At 37.4% G+C, this 20,391-nt stretch overlaps 4 protein-coding genes across 6 annotated transcripts; 1 reads left to right on the forward strand and 3 right to left on the reverse strand.

Moving 5' to 3' along the window:
- Window positions 1-1,240: 1,240 nt before the first annotated feature.
- Window positions 1,241-5,083, reverse strand: LOC140790621 (alanine--glyoxylate aminotransferase 2 homolog 3, mitochondrial-like). Its single transcript, XM_073140772.1, has 9 exons — window positions 4,649-5,083; window positions 3,851-4,081; window positions 3,591-3,761; window positions 3,319-3,462; window positions 2,939-3,118; window positions 2,303-2,528; window positions 1,775-1,888; window positions 1,569-1,655; window positions 1,241-1,465 (listed from the first exon to the last, which is right to left on the reverse strand). The coding sequence occupies exons 1-9, from the start codon at window positions 4,883-4,885 to the stop codon at window positions 1,422-1,424; spliced, it is 1,434 nt and encodes a 477-aa protein (XP_072996873.1). The 5' UTR covers window positions 4,886-5,083; the 3' UTR covers window positions 1,241-1,421.
- Window positions 5,084-7,160: 2,077 nt separating this feature from the next.
- On the reverse strand, window positions 7,161-9,906 carry LOC140790171 (DNA N(6)-methyladenine demethylase ALKBH1D-like). Of its 2 annotated transcripts, none has more exons than XM_073140128.1 (4): window positions 9,662-9,906; window positions 8,633-8,953; window positions 8,200-8,544; window positions 7,161-7,611 (listed from the first exon to the last, which is right to left on the reverse strand). In XM_073140128.1, exons 1-4 carry the CDS (start codon window positions 9,731-9,733, stop codon window positions 7,336-7,338), a joined length of 1,014 nt encoding a protein of 337 aa, XP_072996229.1. In that variant the 5' UTR covers window positions 9,734-9,906; the 3' UTR covers window positions 7,161-7,335. The 2 variants fall into 2 exon arrangements, with proteins under 2 accessions (XP_072996229.1, XP_072996228.1); XM_073140127.1 differs by having other exon boundaries at window positions 8,633-8,980; window positions 9,662-9,898.
- Window positions 9,907-10,854: 948 nt separating this feature from the next.
- On the forward strand, window positions 10,855-12,685 carry LOC140791522 (EP1-like glycoprotein 4). Its single transcript, XM_073142136.1, has 2 exons — window positions 10,855-11,436; window positions 11,607-12,685. Exons 1-2 carry the CDS (start codon window positions 11,047-11,049, stop codon window positions 12,612-12,614), a joined length of 1,398 nt encoding a protein of 465 aa, XP_072998237.1. The 5' UTR covers window positions 10,855-11,046; the 3' UTR covers window positions 12,615-12,685.
- On the reverse strand, window positions 12,661-17,101 carry LOC140791523 (RNA-directed DNA methylation 4). Of its 2 annotated transcripts, none has more exons than XM_073142137.1 (10): window positions 16,784-17,101; window positions 16,620-16,703; window positions 15,907-16,001; window positions 15,116-15,190; window positions 14,413-14,457; window positions 13,712-13,863; window positions 13,488-13,606; window positions 13,253-13,331; window positions 13,072-13,145; window positions 12,661-12,982 (listed from the first exon to the last, which is right to left on the reverse strand). In XM_073142137.1, exons 1-10 carry the CDS (start codon window positions 16,899-16,901, stop codon window positions 12,822-12,824), a joined length of 1,002 nt encoding a protein of 333 aa, XP_072998238.1. In that variant the 5' UTR covers window positions 16,902-17,101; the 3' UTR covers window positions 12,661-12,821. The 2 variants fall into 2 exon arrangements, with proteins under 2 accessions (XP_072998238.1, XP_072998239.1); XM_073142138.1 differs by having other exon boundaries at window positions 15,116-15,187; window positions 16,784-17,024.
- Window positions 17,102-20,391: the final 3,290 nt, after the last annotated feature.

Raw genomic sequence — 20,391 nt, forward strand, 5'->3', positions numbered from 1 at the left:
TCAAAGTTAAAACTATATGAACGAATTGGCTACAAAAATTTTAGCCAAAATATCTGCAAGTAATTATACTATCTTATACTAAAAGTTCTAACTTGTATATATGTATATATTAGATAACATTTTGATATATATTTTTCAAAAATTCTTATTAATATGTGTCTACCTTAGTTTTTACGAGCATGAATGTAAAGTCGTTATTATGGGTATTGAGAAGAAAGCAAAGAAAGTAGAAGGAAGAAGAGAAAACACTAGATGCTTATTAGATGTTTATTAATCTATGTTATTCAAATCTAAGGCCCTATAGAGGAATGAGGGAAAAAAAACAAGATCCTATTAATGCCATTCACGTTTGAACCTATGGAAAACAAGAAAGAAAGGATCAGATGGTAGGTAAATCAGATGGACATTGGACAGCCTAAAACCTCAATTATTTTGAGGAATAATCCGGTCACAATGCCATTCTGTGTACTGTTGTTGGCTGTCCTTATTATGTACCCTACCAACCACTTGATCATAATCTCCAGCCTAAGTACAAGCTTTTTTAACAGTTTATTATTATAATGTTTCTTAGTGACCCTCCCTAGTTTTGTTGATTGAAATAAAGTTTATAGATGCCTCCCAACTATTTTAACTTTGTCTCATCAATGACAGTTTAGTATTTCCTACAATTAGTTAAGTTCAGATGTAGGACAACTAATCATGGTAATTTTGTACTCTTGATGCCACACATGTATAATGTTTGCTGGAATGAACATGAGACTAATTTGAACAGATTGCCTTCTCCTCTGTGCTATTTAAGTGCTGGAACTGAAATTTAATGAGCAAATCAAGGAGGGGAGATGATAGATTGGGAGGTTGCATTTTCCATAGTGTTGGGTGTGATTATGAGGAAGAGCATTCGTCGGTTTCAGGAGGTGGGAGAGATAGCCATGGAGATCATGTCACTCTTTGCGTCTGCCGTTCGGTTCTCGAGGCTAGTTCATCCTCGGCCAATTACAGTCTCAGTCAGATCCTCTTCTTTTGTGCCAACGGCGGCAGGCTTGTGAGTTGTGATAGGTGAGCAGCTGTTATTATGCCATAGTGATGAACTCAGTTTGTTTTTTTTTTTTTTTGGTTCCTCATGTCATATCCCTGACAGCTTCAAAGCCTATGGGCTTTTCTGATAAATATTCAGAGATGAGCTCTTCTAAGATCCTGTAATTGGACAATCTCCACAGACAGAAATTGCTGGAATTAATAATTGGAGACAAGAAGCCAATATATTAGATAACTAACAATTATTTCATACATAGATGGGGTTCCACGAGTAAATAAGAGAGACAACGAGGTGCTATCTCGCTCATTTTAACTCTTACTATCCATAAGTACACCATAGATATACAGCTATCAGTTCCACTCAGCACCAAGAACAGCACAGGGATTCACAGCTTTGATAATGCGATATCCATCACGTCAGTCAAGAAGTCTGCAGCAAAGAAAAGATTTCAATATGGAGTCGAACAAATGATTGAAAAGGTAAAGCAAACTAAAGCACATTACCAAACTTGCTGAAAAGAGCAGAGACTAACCAGCATCTTCCTTTGTAAAGCAGAGAGGAGGTGTTATTCTGAACACATTCCCATGGAAACCACCCTTGCCAACCAGTACACCCATGTCTATTAAAATAAATAATAGTGTTAGGAGATCACTCTATGGAACAACAAGGAACATAGAAAAAGAATCGACAATTTTCACATGAATTATATAGGTGTAACTGCGGAGAGAAGAAATTTACCTTTCATTTGTTCCATTACATGCAAAATCTCAGCTTTGGCTGGAGTTTTCTGTTGGCGGTCAGTGACAAACTCAACTCCAAGCATCAAACCTCTTCCTCTAACATCACCAATGACTGTTGGAAGAACAAAAAGAAAACTCAAATAAACCAACAGGTCCTTCCTCCCAAAAACATAGATAAGCTGCACAACAGAGTACCATGAAAACAGCGCAAAAAAGAATTCATGTCTTAGAACTCTATACGACTTTACCACTACAACTCCTGAATGCTATCTGATCTTATGATGGCAGTTATCATGAATATCAGGGAAAAAATAGTGCAACTGCAGAATAGCTGGATGGCCATTGGTCCCAAGAAAGAAATGTTCCCTATTCACGTTTTGCATATTTGCTTTGAAAACTTTCAACTACACAAGCAAGTCCTTAAAATCATATTTACACAAACTCATATGAAGCACTAACTATTGGTGGAGAACTACAAAGAATAACATGACAGTTGACACGCATGCTCTATGAAAACTATGCTTACTTTCATGCTTTTCCTGAAGTGCTCCGAGTCGATTTTTCAAGTAAGAACCAACAATCAGTGCATTCTCTTGAAGCTTTTCCTTCTCGATCACTTTAAGAACAGCATGCGCTCCAGCAGTACAGACAGGATTTCCACCGAAGGTATTAAAATAGCTTCGGCGAGTCAAGACCTGAGCTATTTCTGGAGTTGTAATCACTGCCCCTATGGGTATTCCATTGCCAATTCCCTGATGACAATATATTCAGAATCAATCAAAAACTAAAAAAAGCAATATTTTAAAATCACAAGAAAATATTTACACAACAACTGCATGATATCTAATTATTTATTCGATTTAACATATTTGTTGTTCTAGTTTTTCAACCATCAGTGTCAAAATCTGACTAGACCGCAGTTCTTCCTACTACAATTCGAGTTAATAGCAAGATTACTGTGCCCGCCAGCACTAAAAGTTATAATAAATATTGACCAATCAACCATGGTAGAGATCATTGAATTAAAGATTTCAAAAAGTCTTAAATGCAAGATATCATGTATTCTAAGACAATAAATCCATGAAACAGTTCAACAGATGAATAAACTTTCAGCAACCAACTAAATACCCAAAATTAAGGAAACACATATATTAGAATTCACCTTTGCCATAGTTACTATGTCAGGCACCACTCCATGTGCCTCAAATCCCCAGAAATGGCTTCCTGTGCGTGCAAATCCTGCCTGAACTTCGTCGGCAATACAGAGTCCCCCTGCTTTTTTAATTGTTTTGTACACAGCAGGCAGGTAGCCTGGTGCTAATTCCAGTATTCCACCAACACCCTGTCAAACAGAAACAAACTTCTCATCATTTGTGTAGAATCATAATTTAATTGAGATGACTACTATAAGAGATGAAATTGCATTAAAACCTAAATAATTACCCTCTAAAATCTATGCTTGCAGAAGTGAGAACACACATTCCTACCTAAAAAGTTAGTGCGTGAAAAGGTAAAAAAATGTGGAATATTGAGATAGCATACTTGTATGGCTTCTGAAATAAAGCCAGCAACACTCCCAGAGGTTCCAAAGTCTATGATTTCTTCAACGTCTTTGGCATACTTTTCTCCATCCGAACCAAAAACACCTCTATACTGATCTGGGTTTAACGCATGATGAACGCCACTCTGGTAACAGCAAATGAGAATTTATATATGCATGTGATTAATTGATAGATGATTGCGCTGATATCGACCGGCATATCTTAATAAATAAGCTAACATTTTCATTCTCCGATTCTTTTTTTAAAACATACCTGAACAACATTAAACTTCCAGTTGCATTGAGCTGTAGCACCCATTGTTCCAGCTGCATTCCCATGGTATGCATTTCTGAGCGATATAATATCATGACAACCAGTGTAAAGCCGAGCGATCATCATTGCTAGCTCATTTGCTTCAGTACCAGAATTTGTGAAGAAAACTACCTATGGAAATTATGAACAACTTACATAAAATTCAGATGGCAAGGCAAAACTAGAGATTAATATATAGGAAGTAGGAACAGGAGACACACCTTGAGATCACCAGGCATCTTGCCGGCTAATGCCTCGGCGAAATCTGCAATTGCATTATTTAGATATAATATTGTCGAATGTTGCAGCCGTTTCGTCTGATTAATGATCGCTTCAATGACCTCAGGGTGGCAGTGGCCACAGCAAACAGTAGCAATACCACCAAATGCATCAAGATAGCGTCGTCCATCCTCATCATACAGGTACTGCATCTTTCCGTCCACTATATTCAACTGAAGATAAGAGAAAAAAAAATGCTGTAAGTGAACTTCATAACGATTACTGCATCTTGTGATATTCTACTCTTTATCTTAAACACATTTCATAGCCAAAACATCACTAGTTAACTGGTATCATATAAAGAAGTCTTGGATGCAGCTACGAACTCAATTAGTTTGTAAATGAATCATCTCAAGAGGCACAAGTTTCAGACAACACAACCCTTATAACAAGAGAGACTATTCCATGCTGCCATGCATTATCTCCATGATAAATAAAGTTTCATGACATTAATATATGTCTAGATCTGGGAATTATTTTAACTATAAAATTGCATCCTTAACTTTTGGCACAGTGTACCGCGAAGTTGTGGACCGTCAAACTAATGCCACGCGTCACCTTATAATTAATCGATTCCAGCGAAGCACTACAATAGAATCACCTCTAGATTCGATCCCAATTCCCAGATTATTTTTGAAGGAAAACAACACGATGAATAGCAAAATTAACAATTTAGGACGTCAATTACATATACCAAAATTGCAGAAAATAACTGATAGAAAAGAGGGTAGATTTCGTACGGGCTTCTTGTACAAGTAGAACATGGAGGGGCTGAGGAACTCGGATCGCTTCCGGAGGATCTCGGCCGCTCGTGGCCCGTCGTACGGCGGCGGGGAGTAGCCGAATGGGGGCATGTTGGGAAGAACGGCGGCACTCTCCACGGCGTCGGACACGGCGGCAAGGCCGGAGCGGGCCCTCTTCTGGGGGCCAAAAGGGGACGAAGAGGAAAAGAGCCTTCGAAGGAGGTGCCTCTGCATCGTTCCACGATACGAGTGCCGTTTCCCGGAACCGAAGAAAACTTTCCACTCTCTACCGTTGTTCCCGAAAAGTGCCTCCGGTTATCCTTCGTCGGAGAGAAAGAAGAGATTACAATTCCTCTCTCTCCCGGAGTGGTACGATAACGGGAGGTGAGAGGCGTTGGATGGATGCATATATATAGAGAGAGAGAAAGGGGTAGGCCAAAATACAACGGTTCGAGTTAATGTAGTCATATCCAAATGACGAAATTGCCACTGATTAGAGTTTGTGGTACCAAAATGTCTTTAGGGGTAAAATTGTAAAAACAAAGTTATATATATGGTAAATATTTTTCCCGATAAGAATGCAAGCACCTGAAAGAGTTAGAAAGGAAATATACAACTATACAAGTAATAGATTTAAAAGTTACCAGAATAGTTCCAACTATTCCCATTTTTTTTTGTGTGTGCCTAGAAAAGGTAAATATATTAATCTTAAAAAAAGTGTCTAAAAATACTTTAGATATCTACAGAGTTAGCTTCCCTTTAATATTAGGAAAGATAGTAATATGTAATCACACACACACAAAAAAAAAAGTTAAAATATCTAAAAATAAAAATGGCCAAATTTGGTGTGAGTAAGATTCAATCAGAAGCATGGAGAAGCCTACAACAGTGATTTCTAGTCATGATAATGAATCCAAACATCGTGCTATGGTAAGATCTTCTCAGAGGCAAAAATATGAGGTGCATTTTTCATATTTACCTTAAGTTTATTATAACTAGTGGCAAAATATTACTTCTATATTCTAGGTTCCTTGATGAAAAAGAGTGAGGCTTGTTTGTCTTATAGATTATAAGCTAATATGCTAATCATATATTAGATAAAGCAGTAAAGAGATTGTTTTTTTTTAATATATAGATTAGATAATTAGACTAATTCTCTACACTAACCACGTTGCCTATGTCGTGATCCCATCGTACCAACAACAGGAGTCCACGTGCATGCATTACTACAAGACGAAAGCCCATTTTGGCTTGCGTACGAGAGAGAAGGCCTGAAACGTTTGCAATGATATCATCTCTCTTGAACTCTATCTAGTATTCTATTTCAGTGAGTTGGAGAGATAAGAAGGTTGGGTTTTTGGATATTAGTTAGTTGATATGAGGAATCTTTCATATGTATATAGATATTATTAATGTTGAATGATAAGCACAAGTGGAAATGGTAGGTATGGTGATAGATGCAAGCAGAAGAGGACATCTTTTGACACCACACACTATGAAGCTTCACTTCAAGTCTTCAACACGTGAGGCAATGGTTGGCTACCATCTCATCTCTTTACTCTCAGCACATAGATTCAAAGAAATAAAGAAGAAGAAAAATGGATACAAGAGATTCTCGCACATAGATTTTGAAATTTAAAATTCACATCTTATATTTAATTAATTGTTTTTATAGCTTATACCATATATTTAGAGTTTGCAAGCGTTAACGAGGATGCAAGGTGTTAACACTCTTCTTGTCTCCGAACCTCTACTCTCATACCATAATAATCTATAATTTAATCGTATTTAGTAACTCACTTATGACTGAAAAATATTACTGTGGTTTGCCCTTCATATTCTAAGCCCTATGTATTAGATTTTTGTTTTTGGGTATGGTGTAGTGGAATAATGTATTTGTTAAACGACGTTTGACCTCAGTATTAACTCACCAATTCTTCTTGGTTGGACATCTCAACCAACTAATGGGGTTGTGCTATCACGATATTATTATCGCTAATGACAGTTATAAGAAGTTAAATCACATGAACAAAACGACTTTTAACCGCAGTATTAACTCACTAATCCTTCTTGGTTGGACATCTCAACCAACGCATGGGGTTGGCTATCACGATATTATTATCGCTAATGACAGTGATAAGAAGTTAAATCATATGACATCATGCATGACTCCATAGAGATTCTAATCATAGAAAATAGCTGACTCATCCCTGCATATGGCTATTATTGTAAGCGGAGATGCGACATCAAACACAAGCATTTATGATTACACTGGGGAGCAGAGACTAATGGGCATGTCTCACTCCTGACTTCCTGAATCCATCATAATTTTATATAAGTTTAGGATTATAGATAACGTCAACATATGAATTAGCATACATAACAACAGTAATACATACAAATAGAGCAAGAAAACATTTGTTTTTTATACATCCAAACTGGCTCCTTTCTTTGATTTACTTTAGTTTTGAGCCCAAAGTTCTCAAGCAGAAAGTTTACTTGTCTAACATACCAGAGAAACGTTTTTTTTTCCCAGCATAAACAAACTGTTACATTATTATGTACATAAGAGAACTGTTACATAACAAAACACCATATTACAGTTGTAGGAGCTAGGAAGTAAGGAGTCCATCTACTGAGTTTTAGCTTCCAAAACAAGTACAAGAAGACATGAAACTTGCATGCTAATATTGCCTAAAGGTAAGATTCAGACGTCCAGGCCGAAGCTTTGTCTCCTCAATCAGTCGTTTAGGTGCAGTTTTTGGTTTAATATGTGGAACTCCATGAAATATATGCCTAGACTTGCCACCAAATAATAGAACATCACCAGAGTCAAGTTGGACCTTTTCAGCCTTTTCTGTGTTCCTCTCAACTCCATATAAGAACTCAGCAGAGTCACCCAGAGAGAAGGAGACAACAGGTAACCCCATACGAAGACTGCTTTTACTCTCATCTTTGTCCTGCATGAGAATATAATAATACGCTCAGCTCAATGAAATTTTTTAAGATTCTTATCCAACAATCTCGACAGTAATAATATCCACTCTACTGAGGTTGACTGATGCTTCTCATATATAACTTGGTAAAATGTAAATAAACATTACAAGTTTACAACCAACAGCCTTATGACCGTGTAGACCAACTAAGTTGAGATTAAGATAACAAAAATCCATTTCAAAAATCTATTACCAAAAGTATCTAGCATTTATGCTAGAGATGGACCCCAGAACAAAATGCCCTATTACCTAAGTGAATTTCAGAATTTGAGGGAACCTAAGCAAAAACACAGTCAATTGCAAATTTACAACATCTGAGAGATTCACAATCTACTCAATAACTATTTTCTCAAAGAGCTGCAATATGATCAATCTTGTTCTGATAGTTGAGTGTTGACAAATGCAAGAACAACTGACACATCTGCTTGTATAACTGCTGCATAATAGGTCCTTTTACCACGGAACATCTCATGACAGGTAGTAGTCACATTTGCATAGAAATGAAAGACACTATATCCTTTAGTTTAACAAGATAAAGTATATGCTATATACCTGATGAAGGCCTAGTCTCCCATTGCTGTTATAGAAGTTGACAATGCAGATATCAGGTGACATCCTAGGAAGTTCCTCGTCAACATTAGTACCCTTTTCATTCCGTCCTAAAAAATCACGAGAAGCTTGGATTGCATCTTCAACCAACTTCTTCAATTCTACCGGAATTTTCGGTGGCATGGCACCATCGTATGAGCGTTTATCTTCATACAAGCTTTTCTCTGGGTCCCAATTCTTCCCCAAGCACATCATCTGCAGGTGTAACTTTGCACCATCTCCATAGCCTGGCTTATAGAATCCTCCCGGACCAATACCAAGTTCTTGGCAGATTTTTATAATTCTAACCTGGTATTTACAGACAGCAGAATATGTTGAATATTGAAAGAACCAAAACCATTAACAGATTTTGAAAGAGAAATATAGAGGGTCAAACCTGGTCATGATGCTTAATGAAATTCTTCAGAAGAACCATTCCAGGTCTCAAATATAGCTTCTGAGGAACAGTCTTAGAGAACTCTTGTTCCCTTCTTCTTTCTCTGTTAACTTCAAGTAGAGAAAGATTCAATTTGACAGGGGATCTGCCTCTCCTCGTGCATATATCAAAAGGGCCAATCTCTGAATCACATTCAGTATGCTGTGAACTACAAGCACCACTTCTGCTATCCAAAGAAGCTCCTGATTTTGTTGGTATAATAGTTTGTACAGCTCTGTTACTGCAACCTCCATAACGGGATACAGAAACCTCGTTGTCTCCCTGTGATAAGAAGTTGCCAACAGAAACCTATAAGTCCAACCCAAATTTAGAAAAGCACAAAAGCTTATGTCTGCAAGCATGAACATCCGAAAGGAATTTGATGTAACCAAGATACAAGTTTGTTTTCATGCCTAAAACCAACTTATTGGAGTAAGTATAAGATGAAATAATCTTCCAGAAGATAACATCAAATTATTTGATAGTATTGAAGATAAACAAGATAATACCGATAATGGGAAAGAGAGTATCAACTAGCAGTAAAAGTTCAACTACATACGACAAAGTGTTCCTGCTCTTGGTTAGCACTTATTATGCACGAAAAAGAACAATTTATAGCAACATACAAATATGGGTTCTGTTCTGCAACTTTCATATCCTAAACAACATCAGCAAAGATACCTGCAAGCCTATGCCCTATATAAATCCATGACACAAGCAATGCCAGCTTTGGGAGCATCTCCAAGAAAAGTAGGATTAATCAAGAAATAAAAACAACACAGAAATATCAACAAACTTTCAAATTAAACCCACGATTCAGCTGAGAAATTCACATTGTACGCCACAATCTCAAGAACCCAACCCGGGAATCAACCGACTACCCGTAAAAACGAAACCTTTACCTTTCCAACATCACATTGATCACGATTCGAGAACCAGAATCAAGGAAAGAACAAAATTTGTATGGAATAAGCGAGAAGAAAAACGTACCGGCCCGCGTCGTTGCGGTATCCCTTGCCTTCTTCTCGGGTTCCCAACTAGGTTTCTCTCACCCGCCATCATCTCGGAAGGAACGAGAATTAGAATTTCCGGGAGAAGAACAAAGAAGAGGACTAACACCGATACGAGATGGTAATAGGAAGAGACGTCGATCGTCGGATAAGATCGGGTTTTAAAGCGAGCGGCTTTACGCGAATCGAAAAGCCTACTCGGAGTCGGTCTCGGTCTCGGTCTCGGTCTCGGACTAGGGAGAAGGAGATGGCTCAAATTAGTGTACGGTATAATTGGACGGTCGATTTGAACTGGATTTGAGTTTAGCGATGATCCAACCGTCAAAGGTGGGTCTCCCCGAATTACGAGGAAGACTTCAAGGGTTGGGGTTTTCCTAATTGAAAAAAATAGCATAATTATTTTCCCTAGGGCTGAGGTCAATTTTATCAGGTCCAGTCTCAAAATTTAGCAGCACTATTATTTTTATTTTCCCCCTACCAAACTTAGGCCCATATAAGGATGAGATGGATTGTGATCCTTTTTTCTTTCTTCTTTGCCAACACCACTGCTGCTCTCTGTTGGCAATTGGCATGCCGCCGGATCTCTAGCTTGAGATTTAGCACCTGTGATGCTCCCTCTTGGAGCATTTATTTGTTTCGTTCTTCTATTTTTATTGTAGGTTGAGAATTCTAATTTTTTAAAGTCTTTTTCTGGGATTTTTACGATTATGTTTTTTGACTATTGGATGGCGAGATAGCACTAAAAAGGTTTGTAAATAATCAGAGTATGTAAACTCGCTTATCAATTCAAATTGCATTTATAAAACTCAGTTAGATACATAAATGAATGGCATATGAGGACCTACAAGGTACACAGTGTGGATCCTCATCTTGGTTCTTGTCACCTTTAAAAGAATAGTACCAAAGCCTGCAAAAAGATTGCATTAAAGATTACTACCACCACGCCTCCGAGGACATTCTCCAATGTATCCCAGGGATTCCAACCTAACTATCCACTATCAGTGAGTAGTGGATAAGCGGACCCATTCACCAAGATCTTAGTCCATCCACAATTAGGAAAGAAAAAGAAAATTATGTATTAAACCTTTCAAGTTTTAAATCACATATATATGGAAAGCTCTTCTTTATAGAAACTTTCATGTTTCCCTCACGAAAAGCAAACGCCAAGTTGCATTGCATGATGCAACCAATAGAATTCGGAGAATAATTTTTCGTATAGTTTATGAATCCCAAAGGATTCTCACTTCCTACTTTAGCATCATTTCCAATACTATCACTTCCCTTCCAATTAACTCCTGACAGCTTCCTTCTCTTCTGTGAATCTTAAACAGCCCATCAAACCAAATCCATCAAGGAAACACCCACATGGAATCCAACATCCTCCTCTTTGTTCTTCTCTCTTCTTTATCACTTGTTGTGCTCTGTAGATTAGATTTCCCTCTTGGTGGGCAAGTGACGATCCCAATCCCTTCTGCTTACCAGCCGGGTTTTGTAGGAAGAGCATTTGTTCTGGATGCAGCAAAGGAGCCACCAAACTTCAGGGTGTCATTGAGTGTTGAGGCTATTGGTGGGGGGTATGCTTGCTCCCTTGTTGTTCTAATGGAGGACTTGAAAGTTTGGGCTTCTGACCATTATGTTAAGTTCTTTCCCGAGAAGAAATGCGTGCTAGGGTTGATGGAAGATGGTGATCTGCGAGTGATGGACTGGGAGGGGAAAATAGGGTGGCAAACAAGGACATCTAGACAAGGAGTGAAGGTGATAGTTATCTATCCTCATTTCTTAGAGTTATGCATGTGTTAAATTTTTTTTTTCATTAGTATGACGGTAAGGTCTCGGAAATAATAAAGGTTACCTTTGGAATGTATTTAAGTAGTCTTGGTATAAAGATTCAAATGTGCCAATTTCCCTCTATTTATACCAAACAGGGACTTTATCTTCAAAAGGACACAGGCAACCTGATCCTCGCTGATGCCAAGAACCAAACTAAGTGGCAGACCTTCGACAATCCGACCGACGTCTTGCTATGGGGCCAGCGGCTCAACGTGCCGGCTTGCCTGACTTCTTCTTCGACCAACTCATCGGCTTCCTACTCACTCGAAATCCAAAAGGACAAGGTGGTTGCTTACCTGAAATGGAGAGAGGAGAATTATTCATACTGGGAATTCGAACCTCGAAGCGAAAGAAAGATTGCATTTGCTAAATTGGGTTCCAGAGGACTGAAGCTTTTCGACAATAGTTCTCAGAAGATTGCTCAGATTCTTGCGGTAGGCTCAGGAGCTGCTCAGTACTTTGCACTGGGAAGTGAAGGAAACCTGGGACTTTATTCCTTCTCAAACTACAAAGGCAAGTTCAAAGCATCATATAAAGCACTTAGGTTCTGTGACCTTCCCCTCCCTTGTGGAGTGTATGGGATTTGTTCTTCTACCAGCACTTGCAGATATCTTCAACTGTCAAGCATACAGAGTAATGTAACTGCAAACTTAAAGCAGGGGATCTACAATGAGCTCTGTGGGGTCTTTGGCGCTGAGGTTGTTATGGTGAAACTAAGAGGAGTTGTTAGTGTTCTCAGGACTCCTGACACAAATGTAAATGTGAGCCAGGAGGAATGTGTGGAATCTTGCTTGGAAGATTGTTCATGTGCTGCCGTCCTTTACTCGGATGGCAGTGGCATTAACTCGGAGAGGGAGTGTTCTCATTATGGATTAGTTGCAGGTGCTAGAGAAGTTGAGGGTTTGAGTGGTCTTGGATACTGGGTGAAGCTCCCCAAGGGAACTGCGAGGGTTCAAGGTATTTCTTCAAGTCTCCTGGCAAAGATTTTGATCATTGGTGGGGCAATTGATGGCGTGGCTCTCTGTGTGATCCTGGGAGGGTTGCTGTATTACTTTCTCATAATTCGTAAGAGGGCAGTCAATTCAAGTACAGATAACAATTGATTTATAAATTATAGTTTGATCTGATAATTTGAGATAGCATAAAAAGTGGTGGCAAGAAAGAGTTAAATCTATTGAAGATTCGGTAAATTACAGAGTTACTGCAGAATATGGAAAGAGACATCTCTGATGACCATACTGAGCAGACCAAAATATTCACAGGAAAAATAATTAAACTGATTGCATCAAACTTCCAGATTATACATATCCTCAGCGATGTTGCCATCTCCAGTCCTCTTCATCATCAACATCAATAACTTCCTTTTCGTATTCCAAGTCTTGACTTTCTACATCATCAAAAGAGTCTTTATCATCATCACCTTCTTCGAATGAATCTTCATCAGGATAATCATTCATTGGGTTATCCTCAGCTGCCGTAGGAACAAGAATATGTTAAGGATATCCAGTACCACAATGCAGGAAAACAATCAGATTAATTGAGGAAAAGCAACACACATACCATTTGAATCATCAGTTTCGTATTCAGAGTCAAGAGGGCCATCATAAAAGTCATCATCATCATCGACTTGAACCCTATAGTAGGCAAAACATTTCAGTACAGATACCAGAAAATCCATCACCAAGTCAAACAGCATTTTAAGAAATAATTAAGAGGTAAACAGGATAGGAAAAATATTTACAGTGGATAATCAGTTCTAGCTTCTTCCATGATTGTGTCAGCGCAATCTCCCAAAGTGTATAGGTCATACACATAGTTATCTGTTCCAGAGCACAATAGTATCATTAGTATTAGAAGTACCAGAACAAAGCTAATTGTCAAGATTTTGGAATACGGGATATCAGCTGCATATCAAAGTTCCACATGCACGTGAAAGCAAATGGGATTAAACATTAGAGGGGGAAACCCAAGAGAACCTTCTCTGGATGGGTAAGCAAGCATATTCGATTCGATTTCTGCAGCAGCATCTGGCAGGAATTCCCTTATTAATGGCAGATAGTTGCATAAAATTGCATCATCTTCGAAAGAAGAATCTCTGCACGATAATATGTAAAGTGAATATTAAATATTACAATGATGACAACGTTAATTAAATAAAAAAAGGTAGAAATACAAGTACATGAATTAAAAAGCTACTCACTCTTGTTGCTGCACCTTTCCAGGCTTTTCATCGTTATCTACTCGGACAACATCATAAAGATGGCATATCGCTCTTAAGGAGTCATCAGCTGCATCCTTTACTCCCCTTCTCCTTTTCCATATTTGTTCAAAGCGAGCACTTTTTGCTAGATCCTACATAATACATAAATAACCAGAAAATTCATATGGTAATTAATTCGTAACATTTTATTTCTGTCTACATTAAGGAAACCAAGAAACTTAAATGACAAGATCAATTCATAGACGGCATGTATATTCAAGTATACACAGTGACAATAGTCGTAATACTATCGTATATGTCCACATGACAAATCAAAAGCCTTATGAAAATCTCTACCAACAAATTTTTAAAAATGTTTGAAGCAAAATGTTGTAACATAAGCATGAAAATGCTCCAAGTACCATTAAATTTCATCAAATATATCTGATAGAGCAAAGATACTACAACCAATAGCAATTTAGGTGTATGATAATGGCTACAGGTATTGCAAAATAGGGAAGTCTACTTCGGACTAAATAATCAAGATCCTGGAAATGATACACTCTAAAGAAGATTGCTTACTTGCCAGTCTGATAGGTTATCATAACATGGATCTTATAAAGAATAAATAGAACTCTTATCCCTGTAAACTCAACATTAAGTAGTAGAAACTTTAAGAGAAAAATGATTCGGAAGTGTACCCCAAGCTTTTCTCTAGCTACGGACCGCAGCTGATCTTGTTTCCGCTGGCAGCAAAGCACAAAAAAATCAGCTATTATATTTTAACAGTTTGCTACAAGTCTACAGCTTCAAACTAATGAAACAAGTATAAGAAATCTAAGGAACCGTATTAATGTAAGAGGAAATAAAAGGACAAAAACAGCAGGAAGGTTGTCAGCTAGACAGCTATGTAGGTTGCGACATCATTCAGATATTCTTTTCCTTGGAAAAAATCTAAGGTGAAAACAGATCTACAAAATTATATTGCTGCAAGAATATTCACAAGTATTAGGACCATCGAAGATAAAAGGCAAGGTTTTGGTGAAAATCCAACTTTCCCTAACCTTACCTAAAAAGTCGCAGTGAAATTTTCACGATTCAGTACAAAAAGACAAGAGCCTTATGGGGTTAGCTACATGAAATTATTTCCTTGTAATACCACCAAAAAAGATAAAACAAAACTTGGAAAATAAAATATGCAAAAGTTGAGCATATAAATTGAAGATATATTCATGAAACATATGAGGCTGTAGACCAACTTGTAGTTTGAAACTTTTACATGCCACATACAAGAAAAAAATGTTGTCAATGCATCAAATCACTACCACCCACCCACCCTCAGTGGCAAGAGAAAAAAAAAGAGTTTCTCTTTCCCAATCCACTTAGGCAAGATCTTTTACTTACATTTACTTGTTTGAAGCTGCGTTTCCGCACCACAATTTTCCTTTTCAGCTCCTTCAAGCCAGTGCCGTCAAGCTGCTAAACAGAGGAGGACAAGATTAAGTTACTTAAGTTGTAAAATGAAAAGTTATCTACACCTGTTACCATAAGAATAATGCATTACAAGTTTACAACATTGCATAAATGAGATAAATAAGATCAAAACAACGAGAGACAATTAAGTACATATCTGATTGTGCAATACATGATCAAGCACACAAAGTGATAAAAGTACACGAAAGACATAATAGAGTGGCAAGGTAAACTAATCAGAGTTCCTATAAGTTAATTGCTTGGTCATTTAGTCGTTAGGTTTTGATATCAACCTGACGCAATTTAGGCTCATCCAGTAAAGGAGTAACATTCAAAGAGCTCCTCTAAATGTGCAAAAGAGACCATATAAATAAAATATATAACATATGATACAGGGGATGGGGAGAATGGTTCCCCGTAGGAACAATCCTATAAGTTTCCTGGGAAAGAACTAGATAGTTACATTTGGCAGGGTAAAAAATAATGAGCAACTGCACCTACTTCAACTATAATTTTGGGTCTCATTGTACCATTTATATTCATAAATGTCTGAACATGCTAACCGCAGAAGTATAGTGTAATTAATCCCTTATACAATAGAGATAGCTCTTCTTGGCTCCACATGATAAAACAGTACGACATAATCGATTTGCAGGATTAACATGACATACTTACAAAATTGACAAGAAAGAAATAGAAAATAAAGCAAGATGAATGCCAACCAAAATTGAATGCAGAACATCTGTAACAGTTTCAGAGTGCCCTATAGTCTCAATATGTTGCACTAGGAGCTTCTTCTTTCCCGCTTCATCTGGAACTGCAGCCACAGGAAGAACAAAGAGTACAAATTTCATAAGATTGAACAGAAGAGAGCATCTTTGAGAGCAACTATATCAGTCTATTTGGCACATTGTTCTGGAAAAATATGAGTCTCCCATCAACAACTATAATTAGCACTCTCGATAGTACAAAGAATAATTATTGGGTGGCATGAAACAGCAACTAAATTTCTCATCTTTCACTACAAAGAGAAATTTAGTGACAGAAAACTCCATCTAAAAAATTTAACTTCACATGCATAGTCATAAAATAGGTTAGCACTTTCGATAGTACAAAGAATAATTATTGGGTGGCATAGCATGAAACAGCAACTAAATTTCTCATCTTTCACCACAAAGAGAAACTTAGTGACAGAAAACTCCATCTAAAAACATTTAACTTCACATGGATAGTCATAAAATAGGCAGCCGCCGAAACCTTACTCTTAGTTACTTCACGATGGAAGTTTCAACCTTGACATTGGATAACAACATAATTTAGTCTCATATTTATCTTTTATATTGATGTAATCTTAGAGTCCTAATGATTATCTATTTGATTGATAGTCAACAAAAAATTTGGGATGAAGATGAATCCAGAATAACATAGATGTTACCTTTTGCTGAAGTGGAATTGGAGATTGAGAGGTTCTGAACATCCAGCAGAGGCCTCTTATACGGCCTTTCATTAATCTCCAACCCTAGAAACCAACCGCGACATAAATTTCTTCTTCCACGGAAAATCGAGTAAAAATTTTGAGAAGTTGAAACAAAGACTCACAAAAGGCGTCGAGTGGAGCCTGAGATGACTTCCTCTTAACCCTAACGACGATCGGCTTCTCGCTTACAAGATTCGGAGGAGGAGGAGTCGAAGACGAGGGTTCTCCGACCTGAAGCATCGCCTTGGAGATGGGAAACTGGGGTTAGGGTTTCAACCTTCAAATCTCGTAGCGAGAAGATGTCGAAGTGGAAACGGAGAGCAACGAACACAACAGCAAAAGAAAATAATGTAAAGTCCTAAGTGACCGGCCAAGAGGAGTATAAAAGGGCTGGTTTTCATTACACACCCTAAATTTACGGTGCTTGTGGTTTACACCCTATTCTGTTTAGCAACTTCCGGAAACACCCTTATATTTGTCACTCCCAGATAGAACTGCTAACAAAAACTCATAATGGGTCAGGTACGGCCCATTAGGCCCAATATGGCATACATTGACAGATATAGAGGAGGCTAACATCTAAACTCAAGCTGAAGCCCACCTCGTCCTTCTCACGATAACCCACCAAGTGTTGACAATAGAGAGTTTGGCATGCATGCATGCATGCATGCATGATGTGGGAGGAACTGGAACTGGAACTGGAACATGCATGCATGGGCGGTTTAATTGGAAGAGTAGAGATAGAGAGGAGAGGTGAGGGGGACAAAGGCTACGTAGTTAAAAACCCCTATAAAGGAGGCGAAAGCCAGCTCATCATTAGCGAGGAGGGGAAGGTCTGAGAGACAAAGGGGGGCAGAAGAAGTGCAAGCGTGGATTTGTTGCGTGGCAATGATTAGTAGAACCGGGACACACGTGAACAGGGGGAGCTTTGGATGTCTGGAGGCATACATGCAGACAATTAATTAGTGTGCCACAGTGGTGGTAACAAAATAATTCGTAGCAGTCCTCTTCGACTCCATGCATGCAAACCCCAATCATAGCAGACCGGTTGCAACCATGGTTGCAGGAATATTTGTACAATCGGGTACTTATCGGCGCATGATTGGCAGCCAATAGATAGCGTGTAAGGAAGGAACGCCGACAAACCGGAGCGAGAGCATCTTTCTCGGTCGATCTTGTTAGCTATCTAATATAAATACAACAGAACTAGGGTTTTAAAGCCTTATGGATCATTCCAAAGTATACAAAGAATAATGAAAAAGAGAAAACTTTATCAACTTTATTCAATCTCCAATGATTCTAATTACAAACATAAATTAAATGTAGAATAAGATAGAGCTAATCATACAAATCTAAAATATGAAAGAATCCTTCAAGTCTGATATCTCTAAGAAAAAAAGAAAGCACATTTATTTAAGCTTAAATAATGAGATGAGATTAGGTGAAAAATGATCGGGCCTAACAAATTTTTGCTTGAAATGACATTTTTTTTAATCTAAAATAATATATAAATTTCTCCAATTTAGTGACATTGTCCTGGGGCGATTCGATTCAGCTTGGACATAGATTTTAAAGTGATCGATATATTAGTAATATCGAATCATCAATCAATTTTATATGGTAATAGCCAGCAGATCATGGGTAAGGTTGGAATCTGAGGAAACAAATCGAGATGTATAATATTCTATATATATATATATATATAGATAATTTCACTTGGAAACTGGATCTAACTAAATCTGATATATATATTTATGAGCAAACAATGGCCTCTGGGAGAAGGAACAAAGGATCCATTCTATTATGCTCCCAGTCCCAGCTCTCACGAGTTGTCATCTACTCTCCTCTGCGTTACGGTCAGAGTCACGAGATTTGTTGCAGTCTATTATTTTTATCTTTGGTTTACTGTTAAACCTAGTGCTGGCTACTATGTGTGTCTCCATGCTCTCGCCAACGAGGCAGTTTACTTGCTCACGTACTTTGTGGGACCATTCATATATTCAAATATACATGTGTGTGTGTATATATAAATGTGTATATATATATATATATATATATTTATATGCTTTCTGTCACTCCTGTGTACATTATTATCCTGGCATTATTTTGTGTTCAAATCTCAGACATCAGTTGTACGGTAACAGTAAGTTTGATATGTGAAGAAAGTGATGGTGCAATCTATCATTAATTCCAAGTCATTTTCAATAGGGATATAACTAGTAGATTAAAATGTTTACGCTATTAGCTACTATATTAGTTAAATATAGATTAAGTTGATAGATAACGAGGATTTTAATCTTTTATGATTTAATATATTGAAATGGGAAGCTACCAAGCTAGTGCATTCAGCATCTTAATTCCCTTATTACTTTGTCTTGATTGTTTGGTGCATAAAGATGTCTCTTTGATCGAGATTGCTGGCTAGCTGGAGTTTGGATAATATTGACAACTTACGTGATGCTTTCCTTTGCCATCTACCTGATGTCATTAAAATATAATAAACTAAAGAGATTTCTCACTTGTCCAAGATCGTAGTAACCCAAAATAATTTGGAGCTGTCAATCGAGCTAAGTGAAATTAAACATAATTTTTTCGTAAATTCTCAGCGAATAGGATCCATGTATTACATGATCAATTAATTGTGAAATAGAAAGAGTTCAAAAAGTATTATAATATTATATATTTATTTATTTATTTATTTTTAAAAGTGTTTAACTTTAACATAGTTATCATTGTATTGGAAAAATAAAATGAATTAAATGTAACACCATATTTATAATTTAAGAAATATTAATAGGGTATATAAAAATTAAGTTAGACGTTAGACCCGGCTTGCTTGCGGTATTGGCTCATATTTTATTGCTGTTATTTCCTCAGAGTTTGTGATATTGTTTTAACGAATAAAGCTGAATATGGCGATGTTCATGGAACATAGTGGTTCTATATATAGTGTGGTCCTGTATTTAACTTCACCTGGTATTTTTTAATTTATTCTTTTCATTTTCTTATTTGAAACATTTATTCTTTACGTGCTATACATGAAGGGACCATTCTCAATATTACTTATATTAACGTTTGATAGCTTGTATCTGCTTCATGTGCTACTTGGCCTGCATGACAAACTTGCAAGATACGAAAAGCTTAAGCTGGATCTTCAGAAATTGTCATTATTAATAATCTAAGATGTTAAGCTGTTAGATAACAAATTAATAATATGCATACCATATCTTTACGAGTAAACATAACAAATTAATAATATGCATACCATATCTTTACGAGTAAACATATTTTGTAGGTATTCATACATTTGTTCGTAATTAGGGAATACTTTTATATAGTACGTACATTGTTTATTTGTTGTTATCCCTCATGTTGGCCAAATCCAATGATTCCTCTCTCTCTCTCTTTCTATGTATATCTATATAGTTACATATATATATATATATATATATATATATAATTAAGTGGTGAGAGGCATGCAAGCCCGTGAGGGGGATTTGGAGGCATTCACAACTCACATTCCCCCTCAAAACACGCGTTGCGTTCCTCTCACGTACGCCATGCCAAACCCCAAACAACCTCTCTTTGACGCTTTCGATCGCTTCTCCTTTCACGAGCCTTTTGGATTCCTCTCACCATCTCTCTCTCCCTCCGCGTTACCCCACCCCATATCCCCTTCTCTCCTCTATCCTTTTCTATAGTAATTAGCCCCATTGTAGTCATTTTAAAT

Source organism: Typha latifolia, chromosome 6 (assembly GCF_019914945.1).
Source record: "Typha latifolia isolate L0001 chromosome 6, TyphaL0001v2, whole genome shotgun sequence".
NCBI lineage: Eukaryota > Viridiplantae > Streptophyta > Magnoliopsida > Poales > Typhaceae > Typha > Typha latifolia.

Excerpts from the sequence above, each read along its gene's own strand:
- LOC140790621 (XM_073140772.1), bottom strand. The coding sequence starts at position 4,885 with ATGCAGAGGCACCTCCTTCGAAGGCTCTTTTCCTCTTCGTCCCCTTTT. Across the intron at positions 1,889-2,302 it reads ACTTCAGGAAAAGCATGAAA|TCATTGGTGATGTTAGAGGA; the intron begins GTAAGCATAGTT and ends TTCTTCCAACAG. Across the intron at positions 1,656-1,774 it reads TGTAATGGAACAAATGAAAG|ACATGGGTGTACTGGTTGGC; the intron begins GTAAATTTCTTC and ends TTATTTTAATAG.
- LOC140790171 (XM_073140127.1), bottom strand. The coding sequence starts at position 9,733 with ATGATGGCGGGTGAGAGAAACCTAGTTGGGAACCCGAGAAGAAGGCAA. Across the intron at positions 8,545-8,632 it reads TCATTAAGCATCATGACCAG|GTTAGAATTATAAAAATCTG; the intron begins GTTTGACCCTCT and ends TGTAAATACCAG. Across the intron at positions 7,612-8,199 it reads GGAGACTAGGCCTTCATCAG|GACAAAGATGAGAGTAAAAG; the intron begins GTATATAGCATA and ends ATTCTCATGCAG.
- LOC140791522 (XM_073142136.1), top strand. The coding sequence starts at position 11,047 with ATGGAATCCAACATCCTCCTCTTTGTTCTTCTCTCTTCTTTATCACTT. Across the intron at positions 11,437-11,606 it reads CATCTAGACAAGGAGTGAAG|GGACTTTATCTTCAAAAGGA; the intron begins GTGATAGTTATC and ends TATACCAAACAG.
- LOC140791523 (XM_073142137.1), bottom strand. The coding sequence starts at position 16,901 with ATGCTTCAGGTCGGAGAACCCTCGTCTTCGACTCCTCCTCCTCCGAAT. Across the intron at positions 16,704-16,783 it reads GGCTCCACTCGACGCCTTTT|GGTTGGAGATTAATGAAAGG; the intron begins GTGAGTCTTTGT and ends GTTGGTTTCTAG. Across the intron at positions 12,983-13,071 it reads CGAAACTGATGATTCAAATG|CTGAGGATAACCCAATGAAT; the intron begins GTATGTGTGTTG and ends TTCCTACGGCAG.